Below are 21,680 nucleotides of genomic sequence, written 5' to 3' on the forward strand. Positions count from 1 at the left end.
GGTGGAGTGATGTGTTGTAAGAAATGGATGGGTGGAGAGAGAGAGAGAGTTGACTTTGGGAATGGGAGAGATGGGTTGCTTGTACTTGGGTATGGCTTGTACTTGACTTATACTTGACATGAGTGATTGATTGATTTATGGGACATGTTGTAGAGATTTCCTCAAAATTCACAACGCACGGTGTTTTCTTCGAATTGAACGCGGGCCCACATCTTATGACCTGGGTATCGGATCAGTGCGTGAGTCGCGGCGATGGCGCAGTCGTCAAGGTACAAGTTTCGAATCGAGCCAACGTTGGTATGTAAGACCTGACTTAAGGTCACCCGCAAACGTTGGATACAGGTCGAGGATTGCCGGAATTTGACCGGAAGGACCGCGAAAGCCTACGGAACGGTACGGACTAAGATACGAGTCTTACAATCTTTGATGGCAAAGAAGATCATAAGTCACCCCTGAAAAAGCTATCTGGAGAAGATGTGATACAAAAACTGAGTAACATTAGAGAAGTTAAATTTGGTAAGGCATCGCACTTAAAGAAGAGGAAACGCACAGTATTGGACTATAACTGGAGGAAGAAGAGCATCTTTCTTGAGTTGCCCTATTGGAGTGATCTGAAATTGTGACACAACTTAGATATCATGCATATTGAAAAAAATATATGTGACAATGTCTTCGGAATATTGATGAACATAGACAAGAAAATAAAAGACAGCTTCAAAGCTCGATTGCATCTACAAGCAATGAGTTTAAGGAAAGAGTTACACTTGCAACCACATGAAAATTTATATATTATACCAGCAGCCTGCTACACGTTGATAAAACTAGAGAGAGCGTTTATGTGAATGGTTGAGATCAGTAAAGTTTCCCGATGGGTATGCATCAAACATATCCTGGCGAGTAAACGTTACGGAATGTAAGGTAATAGGATTGAAAAGTTATGATTGTCACCTCCTTCTGCAACGCCTACTACGGTTGCGATTCATGGATTCTTGAATAAGGATATCAGTGCGGCGCTGATTGAGTTGGGGATATTCTTTAAGAATTTGTGCTTGAAATTATTGAATGTAAATGTTATTAAACGACTTGAGAGGGACATTGCCGTAATCCTTTGCAAACTTAAAAGAATATTTTCACCTGTATTTTTCGATGTCATGGTACACCTAGTGATTCACTTACAGTACGAGGCGATGCTTACAAGCCCAATACAATATCGTTGGATGTATCCGATCAAAAGGTGGTAGAACGTATTAAAATTTTTATTCATTCCATAAACTACATATATCCATGTTTTCATACGTATAAGATAGTGGTTTTGTGTACAAATACCTTCACACACTCAAACGATTTGTAAGGAATAAGGCATGACCGAAGGGATCCATAGCTAAAGTGTACATTGATAATGAGTGCCTTACATTTTGCTCCATGTATCTTCATAGCATAGAGACTAGATTCAACCGAGAAGATTGGAATGCCGATAAAGGGTAGGAGCATGAATAAGGACTCATATCTGTATTTGCACATAACGTTCATCTTTTAGGATCTCCGACGTTTCAGGATATGGACCTTGGGGATCTAGCAAATGCGCGGTGGTGTGTGTTGCATAATTGTGAAGAAATAGAGTCGTATTCGGAGTAAGTCTTCCCTCGATTATTCTTTTCTCTATATACGATGATCTTAATGTTTCTTGCTAATGACGTGCCATTATATGTAGCGAACACATATATGAGATGAAGTCCAAATTCCCTACAAATTATGATCGAATGCATCAGGATCAGTTTCCAGAATGGTTCGCAAAACATGTAAGATTTCACATTATATCTCACCATACTTAGAATTTTTGTTGTATTGCACATTATTTGAACCTAAGAAAATCTCTAAACAATTACATTCTATACATGATAATAGATGAAGACATTACGTATGAGTAACTCTGCAGATGCGTCTGATGCACTATACTCACTGGCGTGTGGCCCTGATAGACGTGTATCTAGATATACAGGTTGTATTATAAACGAAATTCGTTCCACACCGAAGAACGTGAGAAGTATAGGACCACACAAAATAGTGGGGTGGTTGTGAAGGGAACGAATGAGGAGGATGAAATTGACTTTTATAGCATTTTGACGGATATTATTGAGCTGAGTTATTATATTATAAAGTGAGTGTACTTATTTAAATGTGATTGGTGGGACATTGGAAATAAGAAGTTGGGAATACAGGCTGACAACTACTTTACAAGCGTAAATTTATCTCGGAAGTGGTTTAAGGACGACCCATTTGTCCTCGCCAGCCAAGCTGAACAAGTATTTTACCTCGTTGACACCAAGTTAGGCGGCTCTTGGCATGTAGTGTAGAAAATAAAGTCCAGGAATGAATTTGACATTCCCGTACCAGAAGTTGAAGATAGCGAGGACGGAGGAAATGAAACGTCTAAGGTTGAACAAGCATATCAAGAAGATATGCCATCTGGAGATACAGGGACCGATTTAAGTGTTGATATTGATGTGGTGCAATTGGACAAAGATGATGGCCACCTGATCATGTTGATGCCTCAATAATACATGATATTGTTAGAGATGATAGTAGTTTCATTGATGACAACGTTGTAGACGATGAAGAGGAAATACTGATCAGCGATAGTGATGGTGAAGAAGAAATAACCCTAAGCGATAGTGATACAGACGACGATTATTAAATGTACACATGATTTACATGTCATTTTTTAATTCAAATAATTTATGTGTTTCATGTATACGTGAAAATTACAAGTCATGATTAATTCCTTTTATTGACTTGCTTATAATTCACATTTACAGTTGAGTCAATTTCTAATCACGTCCTCCTCAAACCGGAGTATAGAAGAAGCATGCAACATACTTCATCAGCTGTTGTAGATGGACGTTTCGGTCCTATCTTCTTCTGGTAAGGCCATAGAGATACCCGGTCTGGTCGATGAGTTTAGAACGGAATAAATCGACGACGACTCAAATGAAAGATTATACCATCTCAAAGAAATTTCGGGGTTGATGGATATATATAACTGCAGGAAATGAGATATGGAAGATGTGACTGTCACTTGCACATCTGAATGGAGTCCCGAGAGACTAGATTTCTAATATTGTGACTAGCATGTTGACTATAAAAATATCAAGTGCTTCACACAACATGACATATGCTTCTGAAGCATACGATAACTTACACAGGGAGTACTTCAGATAGTTTACCTCAAAGTTGTTTCGTATTACAACGAAATATGTGTATTTAATATATAATGATAATGTGTAATGGAATTTCAAGGGTTATAGATTAAATTTGCAGTTTTATTATATTCTACTTGCATTATAGTATAATGGTCTAATCATATTTTAATCATCTCTCTAAGCATAAGCACAAATGCATTGTACCATCAATTATTTTAGTATATTCCACTTGTATTGACATTGTTTAAATTTATAAGTTCGTAGCTCGCATATATTCAGTGATGGCACCAGGTGGGAGAGCACGTCGTTCGTGCACTGGATCTACCCCTTCTACCCGTGATGTGACGAAGATATCATTGCCGTCACATGTTGCATCGCAGGCGTCTGATCCCTCAGTTGCGCATACACCGAGCACTGCATGTAAATCTAGACATATATTTCTTTTAATGATTAACAGTTGTATTTCAACAAATAAATGTCCATGGATAAGAGGTTAGGATTGTTTGAACAATGCATATATACCATAGTTTGGTCATCTCGTTTGAATTAATATATCATATTGTACAGATTCTGAGTGATGGTCCATGCTAGGTCTGCCCAGGGATTAACCAGTCTTAACCCAGCCCAACTGGTTCCATTGGAGTGGAGAACAAGTGAACCCGACATGTAATAATAAAACTAAAGAAGAATATATTTTGTAAATATATACATGGGTGGAGAATCATATGTGGGTCCTTATTTATAGCTTGGTGGTAGGCTCGCAAGAGTTTCAACACATAGGTCATGAGTTAAAGTATATGTATAGTAAAGAAAAAAAAGGGCAAAAAATAAAAAAGAGTCACATGCATCATGTGGGGCCTACATGTGTAGGATTTCAAAATCCACATAAATTCTACATGCAACGAAATTCAATCCCATGGGACTAAACAAAATTCCATCCCACTTAATCCTAATTCTTCCTATCCTCTCCAAATGCGGGATGGAAGTACAAAGATCCAAATGCAATTCTATTGCACCTAATCCTATCTAATATCATGCGTCAAACACTACTTAGGCACCATGGATTGGAGGGGTTTTGAGGGGGTTTCAAATCCCTAGTTGTTAAGCAGCATAAAGTAATGGGGGGTTTCAAATCCAGAGTTTTCAACTTTCAAATCCCCTCTTCAAGGGGGTCTGCAATCCATTGTGAGAGCTTGAATTATACCTAAAATCATTTCAATAGTTGCAAATGTAACATGTGTGTCATTATACACTATCATTCTATTAGGCGCATGGCCTACTAATGATGATCAGCAATGTCCAAACATTGTCGATGTAAATCAATGATTAAAAATCATTGGTTAATCACTCAGACATAATCTTGTACTCGTGGCCTATCAGAGACTTGGAATTTCAATCATTTTTGGCAAAAGCATATATTTCAACCGGCTTATCACAACCATTGTGCAAAAATTACATATCTCACTAATTAGAGATATCAAAGTTGACTTAGTAATTAAATTCAAACCCCCGTAAATATATCATGTGCATTTGGATTAAACTTGATTCACACTCCAAGGTGCCAAGAGGATTTCAAATTAAGGAGGTTTCCAATCCTGGGGGTTCGAATCCAGAAGTTTCAAATCCACGCTCCCCAACAGGTCCTCACTGCCGTGAAGATTGAAAGCAACTTGTCTGTGGCAGGATATCACTCGTGATCTTTCACGATGGATTTGATTAAATAACATGCGGCCCTAAAAATATGAGACTATAAAAAGCATGACTTGGCTGAATACATACTCAACCATAAACAGTGGTGTGATGACATGACCAGATTTGATTGGTCCCACCACCCACCTCAGTGCTGTGATGACATGACAATTTGATTGGTTGGACCGTACATTGTTAGAAATGGGCTGGCCTTTTCTTTTCTTTTTTAAAAAAGTTTTTTGGCTCGGAACATATTGGACCGGACTCAAACAGTGCACAGCCCACCAACCAAACCTGGCCAAGTCATCTCAGGGTGGTGAGCTACTCACCGTTCAATCCGCGTCGGGTTTGGGCACCTGGAAAACTCGGTCACCGGCAATCTGCGTCTGCGTAAATCGCTGTGGAGGATTCCGGTACATACACATTGCCTCCCCTACGTCCTCATGTTGCTTGCCCAGCGACAGGAACTGTCGGATTCTCACGCCCCCTACATGATTATATGATTCATCCGTGCGATATATCACAATCTCAAGTGAACCACATTACACGAAACAGTGTTGAATGAGCATCAACCATTAAAAACATTTTGGTGGCCATAAAAGTTTTGGATCAAGCTGATTTTTATTTTTTCCCTTCATCTGGGCCTGTATGACCAAATCAACAAATTGGATGTCAAATAAACAGTGCAGTGGGCCTTAGGAAGATTTTAATGGTGGATATCCAATCACTATTGTTTTCATGTGGTGTGGACTACCTGAGATTTATATTCCTCTAATTTCTGGGCTAAAGTCCTAAAATGATATTTAAAAATAGATAAACGGAATGGATGAAACACCAACATCATGATAGGGCCCACAGAGCACCGACCACTAGCCACGGGGCTGGTGGCAGGGGAGTAGCCAACCCGTTTCCAGTACTAATCTTCTGCGTCACCATTTGAACAGGCAACGGGCTAAAAATGCAGTGATACGACAACTCCAACCGCCCATTTATTGCCGATAAAAGCTTTGATAGTCTGGCCGCGTGCAATGGATGATACGCAGGCACTCAAAAATTAATTTGAAATTGCATGTGGCATATAATTAAGCCACATTAAACTGTCCAAATTATAATTCTTAGTTTGGATGCATATGAACCGAAAATTACAGTTATTTGAATATATTGCTATCAGATTGTTGGATATTCACTGGATGGTTAAAAATAAAAATAATTCATTGGTCATAATTTTCCCAACAAACGCCTGCGAATCAAAGGACTGGGTTATACAAGCAATCTTTTTCTTTTTCTTTTTCTTTTTCTTTTTCTTTTTAGCTTGTTAGTACACCCACTGTCAGTTCACACTTCACTGTTAACTCGGTTTTCATCTCGGTTAATGTATGACACGTGTATAATTTCCGATTGCGTGCGTATTAAGCGTCGTACGCATGCTATCCTCCTGTCGTGAGTTTTTAACGGTTGAATGCGGACTCACTCTGAACGTTATTTTTTCAAGACCACTGTTCGGATATCTACTTCAGTCCAATCATCGTGAATTTCTTGATCCAACTAAATCACATGGTAGCCCACTGTAACAACGGTCCCGATCACTATACATGCTTTCCACGTGTACCATCCAGATGGAACTGTACAGAACTTTTATGCAGCGACCTGCACAATTAAGTCTGTCAAAACTAATATGCGCGGGTAGGCCGCTGCGCCATTCCGTTGGGCGAACCGCCTGTCTAACGCTAACCCGTCCAGAGCACCACCGGATAACAGCGCGTTGTCCTGTCTCTCTCTCTCCTCTCTCTCTCTTCGAAAAAAATCAAAACCCGATTTCCTGAAATCCCATTTCTCAAAAACCCTAACTGGAATTCCTCCCTCCCAAATCTCTCACCATAGAAACTTCCAACCAAAGCCGCAAAACCCAGCAGCATCAATGTCAGCTGCTGCTCAAAACCTCCTCACAAATCCACGCCTGCACCATCTCTTCCAAACTCATCCCAACCGTCCAAAACCCCTCTTCTCAAATCTCCCGATCCGCCCATGTCGAAAGCCGTATCCTTTGGAAATTCCAAGCCACTACTCCCCGGACCGTAAATTACATTCCTTTAAGACATCCCAATGGCAAATCAGAGTCTTTCAATCTGGTAAAAAACTCTTCCCAGCAGAACCCATTTCTCGTTTTTCATCCTTTTTTTTTTTCCGGAAAATTGCTAAAATCGAAAATTGTTTTCCGTCAGGTGAAGGCATCAACAATAGATAGATCAATAAGCTTAATTTAGACACGTTCCTTTCGGTCGCTGAAGTTCTTTGTATTACTCCATCGGTGGTTTTCTCAATTGGTTGCACTTTGAATTCCGTTATCTCATGGGCTCCGCAGAAGTCACTGTAGGTGCCTTTGGTGAACTGTTTCTTCATCTGGCGATTTGTGCTTTTGGTGGGCACTGTTGTTATTGGTGCTTTAATCCGTCAGAGGCAGTGGCAGAGGATCTGTAGGGATACAGTCGACTATGGGGGTTTAAATATGATTGAGAGAATTGAAAAGCTGGAAGAGGATCTTCGGAGCTCGGCAACAATTGTAAGAGTGCTATCAAGGCAGCTTGAGAATCTGAGGATTAGGTTTAGAGTTACAAGGAAGTCTTTGAAAGATCCCATCACTGAGGTAAGCCTGAATTTTTATTTTTATTTTCCATAATTGGATGCTGCTGTCCATGTTTGGTTCCCTGTGAGTTTCATAAAAGAGATTGGTATTGTATCTTGAATTTTCTTTGTAGTTTGAATGAAATGGAATTGAATGTTGTGGTTAGCATTGAGCTCTAGAATTTGATTTAATCAACCACTTGAAAACAAGAAATGAGAGTTTGGATGACATTTATCTTGGATTAGGTTTTGGGAAGAATGTATTAAGTTTTAAGTGGCGAGTCATGTTTACGGGCCAACTGTAAATTGGCCCCTATTATGCATTTTATCATGTGTAACTAGTATTTAGTCAAGCTCAGAAAATGAGTGTGACAATGCCAATCTTGTTTGTCATCTTGGGATGGGAACAAAGATGCGGAAGCAGAAAATGTTGATATTTTCATTGGTAGCGACATGCTTCTGAAAAAGGGGACTTGCACTTGGATTTGGATTTGTTTCATGGGAGGTGCTTGAGAGCTTTATGTGGACTACTCTTTAATTTGTTGGGTGGGGGGGGGAATCTTGTTTCAACAAAAAATTATTTCTTGTGCCCCATCTTTGGCAAGTGAAAAAGGTCTTCATATCCCTTCCAACAACTTATATCCAAGTCCATTTAGGTCTTCCCCTCGTCCTCCTTTCAAGCCCTTCAACCCTAGTCAAAGTTCTCTTCCTTACTAAGGTATCTGTAACTTTCTTAGCACATGACCTGACCATCCCAATCTGCTCCGTTCATTTTATTTCCAATTGGGACTACCATCAGGTTGTTTCTGATGACCTCATTCTTACTTCAATCCTAGTCTTTCCAGACATCCTCCTCATCATGCTCATCTCTACAACTTTTGTCTTGCGTTCATATTTCCACTTAATTGCCCGACTTTCTGCCCCATATTTCATAGTTTGTCTAATGGCTGCCTTATAAAAATTTCCCTCAAGTTTCATTGGTATGTGACACTCATACACCATTCAAGAAGCACATCTCCACTTCATCCATCCAGCTCTAGTTCTATTAGAAAAACCTTGCTCAATATCTCCATCATTTTGAATGATATAGCCAAGATAATGGCACATATCACTTTGATATGATGGTGATGATAAAATGGCTTTCAAGACTTGTGACCAGCAACGTTCTAAAGTCTCTCTATCTTGAGGGTTTTTTTTTTTTTTTTTTTTAAATTTATTTAAATTAGTAAATTCTTTGTTGCTTCTCAAAAAATATATATAATAAATCTATAGAATCATGACTTGAGCCTTTGCTTTCCATCTCACCAGCCATCTCTTGTTCCATTGGAAACATCCTCCTTGGTTTCTCCTTCATTTCGAATGATAAGAGCTAAGATAACAGAAAATATCAATTCGACCAGCACCTCTTTAGAGTCCCTACATCTTAATTTTTTTTCTCTTCTTTATTAGTAAATTTTTAGTTGCTTCTCAAAAAAAAGGAGTCTATTGAATCATGACTTCAGTCAATGTATTCTTGAATCTTATTATTATTATTATTATTTTTTATAGTTTTTGACAGTCATTGGATTTGTAGAGCTTGTATTTTTAAATTTTTTACAATATATAGACCATGAGTTTTCATAAATTTGTAAATCTTGTATTCAGACATGATGATGATGATGATGATGAAGATGAGTTCAGTCAAGTCCTGCTTGTAATTTGTTTCAGAAGCAACTTTGAGAGGAGTGAGGTCCCATCAAGGTCGAAGATTGGCGTGGTGTTGGTTCATTACTTCTCTTCCATTTGATGTAGAATGCTATTGTTAATATTAATAACCGTTTACTTATGATGCATCCATGCCCGTATCATGGATCCTCATTATGTGAAACCGAATATGGATACTAGATATTCTTGTAGCTGCGAACACATAATATTTCAAAACAGCGTAATATATAAACATGGTAACCAATGAAGCCAAATTGAATTGACAGCCATCACTAGATAGTGTCAACCATATTATAGTGACGACAATCTTCGATTGTAACCATTCTGTGAGATTGTGGTTTCAGTCCTGGGCCTCCCGCCATATTTATTCAAAAAAGAACTCCATGTAACCATCATCCATGGCACTCGGATCATTCGAATCCACCGGCTTACTCGTGTTGGATATGGCATGACATTGCTATGGGTACAAGATCTGTGTTGGATATGGTTCTACCATACAATTTTTATTAAAACCACTTAAAATTGTAATACTATTAATAATTTTTACTCATCAAAGTACTAAAATGTTAAGTAGCACTGCCTTCATACCCAAGATGTGGGAAAGAAGTGAGTTGGAAACGTAAATTTGCACCGGACACAACTAGACATAGGTTACATACAGTTAGATGACAGCTTATTGTGTGAGCTGTGAAAACAATTCTTTAGAAGTCTCTATAAAGTGTGACTTTGGATTGTATCTAAAGTACTGTTATGCCAATTCTTGTACCAATGTTTCATCATCCTCATCTAAGCTTTATCTTGACTAATTTGGGCAACTAAACGAGTCCTGTTCCTCCATTCCACTCTATCAAGGACAATATCCTCAATTAGACCACAGATCGTCAAATCTTTTCTTAATGCCTCCACCCACATCCTTTTGGGTCTTTCCCTTGCCTTTTTAGAGCCTTTGTCTTGAACCAACTCACTTCTAATATGTGCAATTCTTGGTATTAGTTGTGATGGGGACATCATGCGCACACGCACGCCTCCCTTACGCACGTACGCAAGGAGGAGGAGGGCCCTACTATCGATCTGGATTGATGACGACGTCCAGGGAGGGCCTCCTAGTTAGAGGACTGCGTTTTGGTTCGTTGGAGTGGGCCCGATAGTCATGTGAATCCCACCATGAGTTCTCATGATCGTGGCCCACTATTCTAATTAATCTAGTACTTTGAGTTTTACTTATTATTGTTATTAGGAATATCATGGACAATTCAGATTGCTTTGATTAATTGTTATTTTTTATTACTTTGTCTCCAAGTAATAGGTTGCACACATGGCGCGAGTTTTGGGGTATAGGGTTTTATTATAAATAGGCATCCCTTGTCTTTTTTCTGATTGAAGATTAATAAAATTTCTGCGTCTTTTCTGCTCCTCAGAGTTTTTGAGTTGTGAAAATCCGATTAGGTGTGAAACCCTCCCTTCCTCGAAGGGCTGACTACCATGGTGCGAAGCTACACTCATCCCGATTCGTTTCCACCTTCTACCATCCATATTTCTCTTCTCTTACAACCATCCCACCTACAAATTTATCAATATTTTACAGACGTTTCTCTTCTACAACAGATTTCTGGAATCTAGCCCTGCAGGAGGGCTGGAACTTCGGTGAAGCACCACACACAGATCGTATATCGGATTGACCCGAAATTCGGAGGTTTTGGAGTCCACCCCTGGCCGACCAGACTCAAGGAAGGAGTTGCTTTCCGGGTTCGTGGACCTCACGCACGTGCGGACAGGCCTCTGCGCATGTGCGTCAGGTCTGGCCCGCTGTCCACACGCGTGGACTGTCGTCAGGTCCAATCTTTCCCCTCTTTAATTCCTCTCTTACTTACTTTCACTAACCCTAACCCTAGATTGCATTAAATTCCACTTTATTTGCCTTTTTTCCTAACCCTAGGGTTCCCCGAATTAAAACCTGTGAATCCCTTAGATTGGGGAAATATTTCTGTGCATGTGTGGATGAATTTACTTTCCTTTGAGTACTGTTTGGTCTATAACTTTGATTGATCCAGCCCTAGCATGTATAGGCCTGGGCCTGCATAAATTTCCCTTAATCGAGTGCTTGAACTTTTGTGTGGGATATGGAATTGTGTAATTGTTTCTGAACTAGTGTGAACCGAAGCCTGAAAATCTTGCATATCAAGTTTGAATTTCATGTCCTGCATCAAGTTGCCATGGCAAAACCATCTAAGTCTACTTTCTCATCTTATTACTTATTGTTGCTGCTCCCAAGTCCCCCGAAATGCACTTATTCCTAATCTATTCTTGCTCATTTTGCTTAGAAGGATAGAATTAAAAACAAATGCATTCCCTCATCTTTCACCAATGTTTAACATCATAAAAGCATATTGCCTCACACGAGCCACCCGCCTCACACGGGCTGCCCACCCCAAAAGTGTGCCCCTGCATCCCACAGGCAACCCCACTCGAGCCCGGTGTGAAAATGCCCTTGCATTAATCACCCTCTGCGAGGATTCTCGAACACGAGACCTCCTGCTCTGATACCAGTTGATCCCCTTGGAAGTTCCTTCTGAAGATCCGCTCCGAAACGAAGATACGTCTTCCTACTCACATCCCCCATCATCCCCAGAGTCTTCCAAATTCGACACCTTGTCTCAATCTGTCAAGGGCTCCGAGTGTAACCTCCTTTCTCTTTTTCAAGACTCCCCAGGTACAGTGATTATCATCGCGGAACCCCTCCAGATCAGAAATGGAAACCCTGAAGTTAGATTGATTGACGAAGAGTTAAGGGCTTCTCTGAGCAAGAAAATCTAGATGAAGAAATGGATCCGTGATGCAATGGGACATATTGGGAGACTGTTCGGTCTCTCTTTCGGCGATTGTCCGAAGGATTTCCTCGCTCTGTTCCAATGCGTAGAGAATAGCGGCAAACCGTTGGACCCAAATAGAACCCCCCGCAAAAGGTCCCCAAGGACAGGAAGAAATAGGAACCTGAAGCGAAAAGTCATCCCTTCACCAACTGCAGCTCAGCTTACGAATGAAGAAGGGGCCAAGGGTATTCGGGGAAGCGTTGTTCTCTCATGAAGATTATCTCGTGGAATGTTCGGGGGGTGGGATCTAAGCAAAAAAGAAGACTTATAAAGAACTGTTGTAGCAGATACAACCCCCACATTATTTGTTTCTAGGAAACCAAAGTGAAATCGTTTGATGATCTCCTTATGAGATTGATATGGAAGGCCTCAGGCATTCAATGGGTGGCAAAAGAAGCTTTGGGCACCTCTGGGGGTATTCTAATCGCTTGGAAGTCGGTATCCTGCTCTCTTCTGAAGAGCTCAGTGGGCAACTTCTCTATCACGGCCATCCTGAGAAGCAATGTTCTTGCTACGGATTTTCTCATTTGCTCAGTTTATGGGCCAACCAGCAACGATTCACGTAATGAATTCTGGAAAGAGTTATCAGCAGTCTGTTAGAGTTTTCGAGGGCCATTGTGTTTTGCTGGAGATTTCAATACCATACCATCCGGCACACGGGAGAAAAATCTTCGGGGAGCAAACTAAAACCTCATATGGTGGCTTTCTCCAAATGGATCAACAGTAACTGTCTCATTGATCTCCCTTTATCTGGTTCTCATTTCACCTGGACGAATGGGAGACTTGACCCGATTTTGTCCAGGTTGGAACGTTTCATTGTCTTCCCAGAATAGCTTGCCCTCCTCTCTTCCTCCTCTCAGGTCGTCCTTGCTAGGACTACTTCAGACCACTGGCCCATTCTCTTGTTTGCCGCGGAGGTAGATTGGGGCCCCAAGTCTTTTCGTTTTGATACATCGTGCAGGTTTCAAATCTATGGTGGCTAATTGGTGGAAGGATACACATTCTCATGGTTTTGCGGGCCACGTCCTCTGTTCCAAGCTAAAGAGTCTAAAAGAAAAACTGCGACAGTGGTCCAAAGAGGAATGTCGCAGATCGGAGGAAGAGACGGAATCCATATTACTAGAAATTCAGAAGATCGATGCTCTCGCTGAATCTAGCTCAATGTCCAAAGATATTTTGGCAAAACGAATCCAGCTCATTCAATCCCTCTCAACAATAATATTTCAAGACGAAATCTCATGGAAGCAGAAAGCCCGGGCTAAATGAATAAAGGAGGGAGATAAGACCACCAAGTACTTTCACTGCGTTGCCAGCATGCATGCGAAGGCCAATCGCATCAGCAACATTACCATTAATGGAAATCGGATCGAAGATAAAGAGACAATCAGCAGCGAAGCAATATCCTATTTTCAAAGTCTTCTCCGAAAAGAAGGATGGAACAGACCCCGGTTGGACAACCTCTCCTTCCATCGTGTAAGTGATGAAGCTGCTACCTACCTGGAGATACATTTCTCTCTGGATGAAGTTAAACAGGCAGTGATGGCTCTACATGGAGGTAAGGCTCTCGGCCCAGATGGATTTCCAATTCTTTTCTTTCAAGTATTCTGGGATCTTCTTCAGGATGAGGTGATGGCTTTTTTCAATGAATTCCATGATAGAGGAAGACTTTCCAGAAATATTGGGGCGGCTTTTATTACATTGATTCCCAAGTTCCCGGGAGCCTCAGAGTTTAGGGAGTTCAGACCTATTAGTCTCATTGGCAACCTGTACAAGATCTTGGCTAAGGTTCTTACAAACAGGCTTCAGCTTGTTATCGGCTCCATTATCAGTCCCAATCAATGCGCTTTCATTCCGGGGAGACAGATCACCGACGGAGCACTAATTGCAAATGAATGCCTCGATACCGGCCATCGATCAAAGAAGAAATACATTTTTTGCAATTTGGACATGGAGAAGGCCTATGACCACGTCGATTGGAACTTCCTTCTATATCTGATGAAGCATATGGGGTTCGAGGAGAAATGGAGGACATGGATCAGGGAATGCATTAGCTCGGCTCATTTCTCAATTCTATTGAATGGATCGCCGAAGGGATTCTTCAAAAGTTCACGTGGCCTAAGGCAAGGTGATCCTCTATCTCCTCTTTTGTTTCTCATTATCGGTGAGGCTCTATCTGTGATGATCCAGAAGAGGCAGATGGAAGGCATCCTCCGAGGAATCCCAATGAAAAGAGTGCTTGATCCAATATCTCATGTTCAATTTGCGGACGATATCCTTATTTTTTCCGACGCAAAGACTGAAACTGTTGCCAACTTGCGAACAACTATCCGGTGTTTTGAAGCAGTTGCAGGGCTGAAGGTGAATATGGTTAAGTCCAAAATCTATGGAATCAACTTGGATAGTCATGAGGTTAAGGAACTCGCAGAAATAATGGGGTGCTCTACCTGATCATTCTCAACTTCTTTCCTTGGTCTTCCTCTATGTGTTGGTTTGTCCAAATCCCATCAGTGGGATAAGGTAATTCATATAATCCATAACCACCTGTCTGGGTGGAAAAGCCGGTATCTTTCCATTGGAGGTCGCCTCACTCTAATTAATGCAGTGCTCTCTAATCTCCCCACTTATTTCATGTCCCTGTTCCGCTGCCCCGCTAAGGTCCTCAAGGCAATCGACTCCCTCAGTTGTAACTTTTTATGGCAGGGGAAGGATGATAAAAAGAAATACAATCTCATACGGTGGAGACAAGTCTGTAAGCATATTAAAGATGGAGGAGCTGGTATAAAAGACTTAAAAGCGATGAATCAGGCCCTTTTAGGGAAATGGATTTGGCGATTAGGCACTGAAAAAGATTGCTTGTGGAACAAGATAATCAAAGGTAAATATGGGACTTCTAAAGGGGGGTGGTGGACCAGAGAATCATCCTTATACAGGGCTTCTGCAATATGGAAAGGTATATGGCGCATGCACCGTGAGATGTTCAAAAGGATTGGTTTCCAAGTTGGTAAGGGCGACTGCATCAGATGCTGGAAGGATACTTGGTTAGGTAATATTCATTTGAAAGACAAATTTCCCAACATTTTTCGGTTGGCGAGCATCAAAAATAGCTCCATTGAGGATAACTATTCTACTCAAGCAGACAAAGTTGTTTGGAACATTCTATGCAGGAGAAATCTCGAAGATTGGAAAATTAAAGAATTTGAGGAACTTATGGATTGCATACAACACGCCCTCCCTTCTCAGGCCCGTAAGGACAACATTATCTGGAGAGAAGACAAATCGTTTGTTTTCTCGGTCAGATCTTTCTTCAAGCAGTTATCGGCCTCTAACAATGAACCCCCTATGCAACATCCCCACTTCATCTGGAAGTATGCCGTCCCCCCCAAGCTGCATGTGTTTGGATGGTTGGCTGGAAAGAGTCGAATCCTCACCGTCGATAACCTCAAGAAAAAAGGAATGATCCTCCCTAATGTGTGCTTATGCTGCATGTCCGATGAAGAAACTGTGGATCATCTTCTGATCCACTGTTCCTTTGTCTACTCAATTTGGACAGTCATTCTATCTTGCTTCAAAATTAACTGGTGCTTCCCTAGAGATGTGGATACGTTACTCAAGGCATGGCATGGTGTTCGACTAAGCAAACCTCTATCTCAGTTATGGCGCCTGTCGATTTTGGCGACCTGGTGGGCTGTATGGATCGAAAGGAACAATCGGTGTTTTTGAAACGAGTCGAAGCCCCCTCTCTTAGTGTGCTCCTGTGTTAAGTGTTTCATTGCTGAATGGGCCTCCCATATGGATGGGTTTAATGTTGATCTAGCGTTTCTTCAGGTTTCCTAGGTTCTGCTATCTCAGCAGTTCCTTTCCTCCTGTTTTCTTTTTTTTCTTTTTTCCTATTAATACAAGTTACCTTTCAAAAAAAAAAAATGTAGGACAATTAACCACTTGCTCCAAAAGCTCGAACTGTTAGAGCATGGCGAATCAATCCCTTTATCTCATAGCCCAGGCCCCACATCTCATGGGTTAAGACCTCGGCCGAACCCCCTCTCGTGGGCCCCAAATCACATGAGCCACCCGCCTCACACGTGCCGCCCACCCCAAGTGTGCCTCTGCATTAATATGCCATAAGGAAGCTGAATCTGTGAACCAGTTGTTCATGTTTTTGTGAGTTCACATCCTTTATTTGGACTTGTGTGTGGACGTCCTTAAGCATCCATTGGGTTATGCCGAGATCTGTTGCTGCATTCTCCAAATCCGAGGAGTTTGCCCACATGGGCTAGCAATAGAGAGCATTGTGGCATCTTTCGTTTCTTTTGGGCCTTTGGTCAATTTGGAAAGAGCAGGATTCCAAATCTTCAGCAATGCTGAAGCAAAAAAAAAAAAGGATGTGGCCCGAGAGGTGCGGGATAAAGCTATTAAATAGTCCCACAGGTTGTTGCTCTGAAGGCATTGTAATAGAGAAGATATTGTACTGATGTTGTTCTCTGAAGGCATTGTGACAGGGGCACAATTCCAACTGTGCTGTTATCTTCAACATATCCATGCCATTTACATCAACACACTTTTTTTAGGTCTGCCTTCAGTTTCCATGATTTTTATTTATTTATTTATTTTGTGAAAGGTAATACCGGGGATTGAACTGTGGATCACTCACACACACTACTACCAGCTCATCTAAGGAACAGAGGACATGATAGAGTTCTTTTTTATGTAAACTTCGACATATGCCCTTGTTTCTCTTATAAAATCCATGTAAATCTAGAAAATGAGATTCAGTTGAAGAATTTATGCATGAATTCTTTAGTTCTGAAAAGTCAAAACTGTAAATTTAGTTTGACGATGGTCTTTTCTCTTTCAAATCCTTTCTACAATATCCCTTTCATAGGTGGGTGTATAAAAATGTGAGCTTCAATGAATTCAAGCTCTTAATGCTCAATGATTAAAAATAAAATAAAATCATTTTGCATAAATTGTCCATCAATACTAGATGGCTGAGTTATCAAAACAGATAACTGAGTTTTTTTTTAATCAATTAAAACAATGGTATTAAAAAACGGTTACATAATGGCCGTAATGGCCATTATATAAGGGTTGTTTGGCAGGGGTGAATTGGTGTGCATTGGAAAAAGTAAGGTTGTTTGGTTGGTGTGAAATGGAATTGGTGGTAAATTGAAAATTGCTTTTTGGCATGTTTTCAAATTACTCTTTTTATTCTTTTTTTTTTTTTTTTGATGACACAAGGTGTCCCCACTCTTTTTGAAATTACTCTATTTTGTTGTGAATTGGTGTGAAATGGTAAATGGAAAGATGGCTTCCTTTTTAAAGGCTGGAGACTCACGTGAGTAACAAAGGTGTTGCCAGGCTACTAATCCACCGTACATGTGGCACGTTGATGATATCCCCAAACAATCCAATTATTGGCTGCATCACTAAAATCACACTAATAGAATGATCCAAACTGTCCAAACGTTTGCCATGTAATGGACAGTTCAAAAACATTGGTGAGTCACGTTGTCTGAAATCCTTACGTTTGTGGCCCACCTAAGGCCCAAAATTTCCAATTCACACTTGCCAAATGACCCCGTAACAGTGGGATCTGTTACATGATACAGCGCTGTAATGCCCATTCTAGAAAAAAAAAAAATGGGCCATAACGGGCTGGTACAGGGCTAATACAGTTTCTTCCTTTTAAAATTTGTTTACTGTTACAGGGCTGTAATGGTCGTTACGGAATACCTTGGTTAAACCAATAACCAAGTTGGCTAGACATGCCTAGAAACATGTTTCACATAAATGTACTGTTTAGTCTATTTGTATCATTACCAGTAACATGCATCAGCCAGCTTAACAAGCAAGACCTCACATTCATGATCAATGCCAATATTTGTTTATGTTTGCAGGCTGCAGCTTTGGCTCAGAAAAATTCTGAGGCCACTCGGGCACTTGCAATGCAAGAAGAAATACTCGAAAGGGAACTTGGTGAAATTCAGAAGGTCTTGTTGGCAATGCAGGTTAGTCTCACATGGCTATTTGGCTTTCTAAATAGAATCTCCCAATAACTCAAATTCTCGGATGAACAGTGTACTGCTGAAATGTTGTCTGATTCTGTTCATAAGAAGGGTTAAATGTCATATCAGATGAAAGTAGTTGAGGCACTCCCTAAGCAACAAAGCATTTAATAAACCGTCAGCAATGTAGAGATTCTGATGTTCTCATCATTGTTGGGAAATTAAAAAAAACTGTATTTTGATCTTTTTTGGGCCTATACATGGAACCTTTCTAAAAGGCTGAGGATAGTATTTGGAAAGCTTTTGGCACCTTGGTTTTTTAAAACTACAAAAAGTACTCTTCTTATTGGCTTAGGACACTTCATCTCTACACAAATGTATTTGAACAGCTGTAACTGGGCACCATGTGCTTTGCGATTTCCAGCATGCTGCTCTATAGCTACACAGTCCAGTACACTCCTCTCAGCAGGATTAAAAATACTACCTCTCTTTCTTCTTTCTTATGGCCCTCTACGAGGAGTGAAGCATATATGCATTGCTAAATGGCATGTAAATACTAGTGATGGACGAATGACGTGAAATTTGGAAATGAAAAGATAGTCATGACATAACATACATACATGTGTAATGAAACGATAGTCATGACATAACAAACATACATGTGTGCATATGTACATACATTCAGTGATGCTATTTTATCAGATTGCAAGCAATGCTTATTAAAAAAACGAAAAACAAAATGTAAACTATGCCTTCCTAGTTTTCATCTATGTTCTATTCATCTTTAGTCGTATTATACAAAGTGTGTTTGGGTTTTCAGTTCATGCAAGAGTGCTCCACAGTGGATATGATTGGACCCACAGGTGATCCAAACAGTTGATATAATTGGATCCACACTGGATGACCATGCATAGAGAATGGAAAATCCTAACCCTTCAGTGTACAGCATTGATATCGATAACGAAAATAAATTAATTTGTCAGGCGTGTTTCAATACTGAGGTCTTGGGTTCGAGCCAAGCTTACCTATCAAAAAATAATAAATAAATAAAATCCAGCAAATAGAGGGTTAAGAAAGAAAGCGTCCAACCATAACAAAGCCAGAGATTCAGTGGGTAGGATCTCAGAGTCTGGGGACTTTCCCTCTTTTTTTTCTTCTTCTTCTTTCTTTTTTTTTCTTTTTTTGGGGGGGGGCGGGGGGGCATGAACCATCCAAATGAGACCCATCATATCAATGGCTTCGTTCACTGACCATGGTCCCCACTTGTACAAACTGAAGGCTTGATCATTTTTATTTTATTTTTTATTATTTTTTTAACGCACGCACACACACCCCACACACTCATGCGTAGTGGAATTTCACCACCTATGGGTACTTGAAACCCTTGACCCAGTGTTGAAACTCCTGAGAGTATACCACCGGAGCAAGAGTTAAGGACCCACTGAAAGCTTGATCATAATATACTAACCCTCAGCACAATACTTGTGTAATTCCTCTCTATTATGCTTTAGTACATATCAGCAATTTTCTTGACTTCCGTTTGTTATCGAGTTTTATAGGAGCAGCAGCAGAAGCAACTTGAGCTTATTCTTGCAATTGGGAAATCCGGGAAGCTAAGAGAAAGCAGGTTGGACTCTGCTGCAGAAGATCAGAGAATTGAAACAGGGCATTCAGTTCCTGGGAAGGAACAAATGAAACAAATGGAAACCCAAAAAGGGGGGCATAGGAGAAGCAACAACGACAAAATCTAGATTCCAAGTAGATGGTTTTATTCATTCTGCCATGCATTGATAAAAATGCCTCATGCATTCAATGGGAGGAAGCATGTTGATCAGAAGGATAAGATCATTTGACCATTGGAATTTTGTGCCATGACCCATGATGGGGCCTGCCAGATGAATGGTCCGGATCTAGTATGCATGTACGAAGGCAATTTGCTGATTTAACAAAAGGTTCGTTTATGTTGGATCCTTTCCATTTAAACAATGCACTAATCATATGCTCATTTATGCCATTCAATTGCAATTTGCACCAATTTTTTCTCACAGGAACGATACAGTAGGGTCGACCTTACCACAGCTTGTGGGGATGATTTCTGGGATTTGTACCACCACCCATCCAATGCGATTCCTCGGGATCTATTGTAGGATGTAGGATAGGGTAGGGTCCGCTATCTCTATTTGTAATTTTCCTCTTTTCAGTTGCAGGTGTTAAGGAAACCCGACATCCCTATTCAAACATCTCATTGCATTTTCGTTTTCATGGGTTGTTCTTGGTGGTATTTTTGCCCCTGTTGTGAGTTCTCCATCATTGACTTGCATTTACAGATGAAAGTAGGCCGGCCAGCTCCAGCCCAGTCAGTTCTACTAGTTCTGGACTGTGTTTGGCCCAACGATGATGTTGGGTTAGGCTTGAGTATGAGTTATGACGGAGAACCTGGGTTTGTATGGTACAAGGGCCTGACATCATGGCCCTGCCTGACCAAACTAATGTAACACTGTTGGAATGCCTACTTGGTTGGCATGCTGGGCTGTGCTTGTGCCTAGATGCTTATTTAGCGGGTTAGGATTCGCCTGGGTTCAGTTAGGCTTTGGTCTGGGGCATTCATTTGCCCAGCCCATTCATACCCTATCTAGGTTCTCCTTTTCAATTTACATACGTTATTTGGAAGAAAATCTCCTTGAAAATTCTAGCCATTAGATGTGTGGACCAGACGAGCAATTCAATAACTGGTTCCATATAGGGTGCGCAAATAACATGTTATTGGTTTCCTTTTCTGTGAAAGGGGGCTGCTAATCTTACTGCATAAATCCTTGAAGGTAATGCATGTTCAAGCTTAATGCACCCATAGAACTGTAGTATTCATATACAAATTTTGAGCCACTTAAATGGACCCAGAAATGTATTTGTGTTGGCCAAAATTAGGCTAGTTCAATTGTCCAAAAATCTGCACTTGTGGAAGAATCTTCAATACTCTGGCAGAACATGATGGATGATACACAGGAACTCGGTCGAGTTGGTAAGACACCTAAAAATGAGTTCAACAGTGATTGTGAATTAAGGATCTTAATCTCTAAGACAATGATTTCATCTCATTTCAGTTAACAATAACTGTGTGCCAGAGATCAAGATCTCCAATACATAGTCATTGTTAACTAAAACGAACTGAATTCATTTTAGGTGTCTACCAAACAGGGTCTTAGAAGTTACTTGGAAATTACTCACCTACCAGTTAATTCAAATTAGACCGCAGAAATTATAGGTCCCTGCTTTTAGATGTATCATGAACCAAAAATCTGGTCTATTTGATTTCCTGCAATATTTATTGAAGGGTGAAAAATGAAAAATATTCAATTGTCCAAACAACAAACTAGTGTAATTCATCACCAGATGGTTCTAAAATGTTCTACGGTCTGGTCCAATTGGCCCAACCCCCAGCCACTACTTGAGCAGATACAGAGAATGATATCTATATGAGGCTCGGTTTCCTAATCGTTTTGTTTCAAATAGAAAACTTTCCTATTTGGCACCTAACCGGTTCACATGGGGCTCATAATTGGACTATCCAAGCCATTGATCTTAGATCCCTTGAC

At 40.5% G+C, this 21,680-nt stretch overlaps 1 protein-coding gene across 1 annotated transcript; it reads left to right on the top strand.

Moving 5' to 3' along the window:
* Window positions 1-3,481: 3,481 nt before the first annotated feature.
* On the top strand, window positions 3,482-20,101 carry LOC131238036 (uncharacterized). Its single transcript, XM_058236162.1, has 4 exons — window positions 3,482-3,595; window positions 7,264-7,533; window positions 17,980-18,090; window positions 19,647-20,101. The coding sequence occupies exons 1-4, from the start codon at window positions 3,482-3,484 to the stop codon at window positions 19,836-19,838; spliced, it is 687 nt and encodes a 228-aa protein (XP_058092145.1). The 3' UTR covers window positions 19,839-20,101.
* The last annotated feature ends 1,579 nt before the right edge of the window (window positions 20,102-21,680 follow it).

Source organism: Magnolia sinica, chromosome 2, assembly GCF_029962835.1.
Source record: "Magnolia sinica isolate HGM2019 chromosome 2, MsV1, whole genome shotgun sequence".
Lineage (NCBI taxonomy): Eukaryota > Viridiplantae > Streptophyta > Magnoliopsida > Magnoliales > Magnoliaceae > Magnolia > Magnolia sinica.

Excerpts from the sequence above, each read along its gene's own strand:
- LOC131238036 (XM_058236162.1), top strand. The coding sequence starts at position 3,482 with ATGGCACCAGGTGGGAGAGCACGTCGTTCGTGCACTGGATCTACCCCT. Across the intron at positions 7,534-17,979 it reads TGAAAGATCCCATCACTGAG|GCTGCAGCTTTGGCTCAGAA; the intron begins GTAAGCCTGAAT and ends TTATGTTTGCAG. Across the intron at positions 18,091-19,646 it reads AGGTCTTGTTGGCAATGCAG|GAGCAGCAGCAGAAGCAACT; the intron begins GTTAGTCTCACA and ends CGAGTTTTATAG.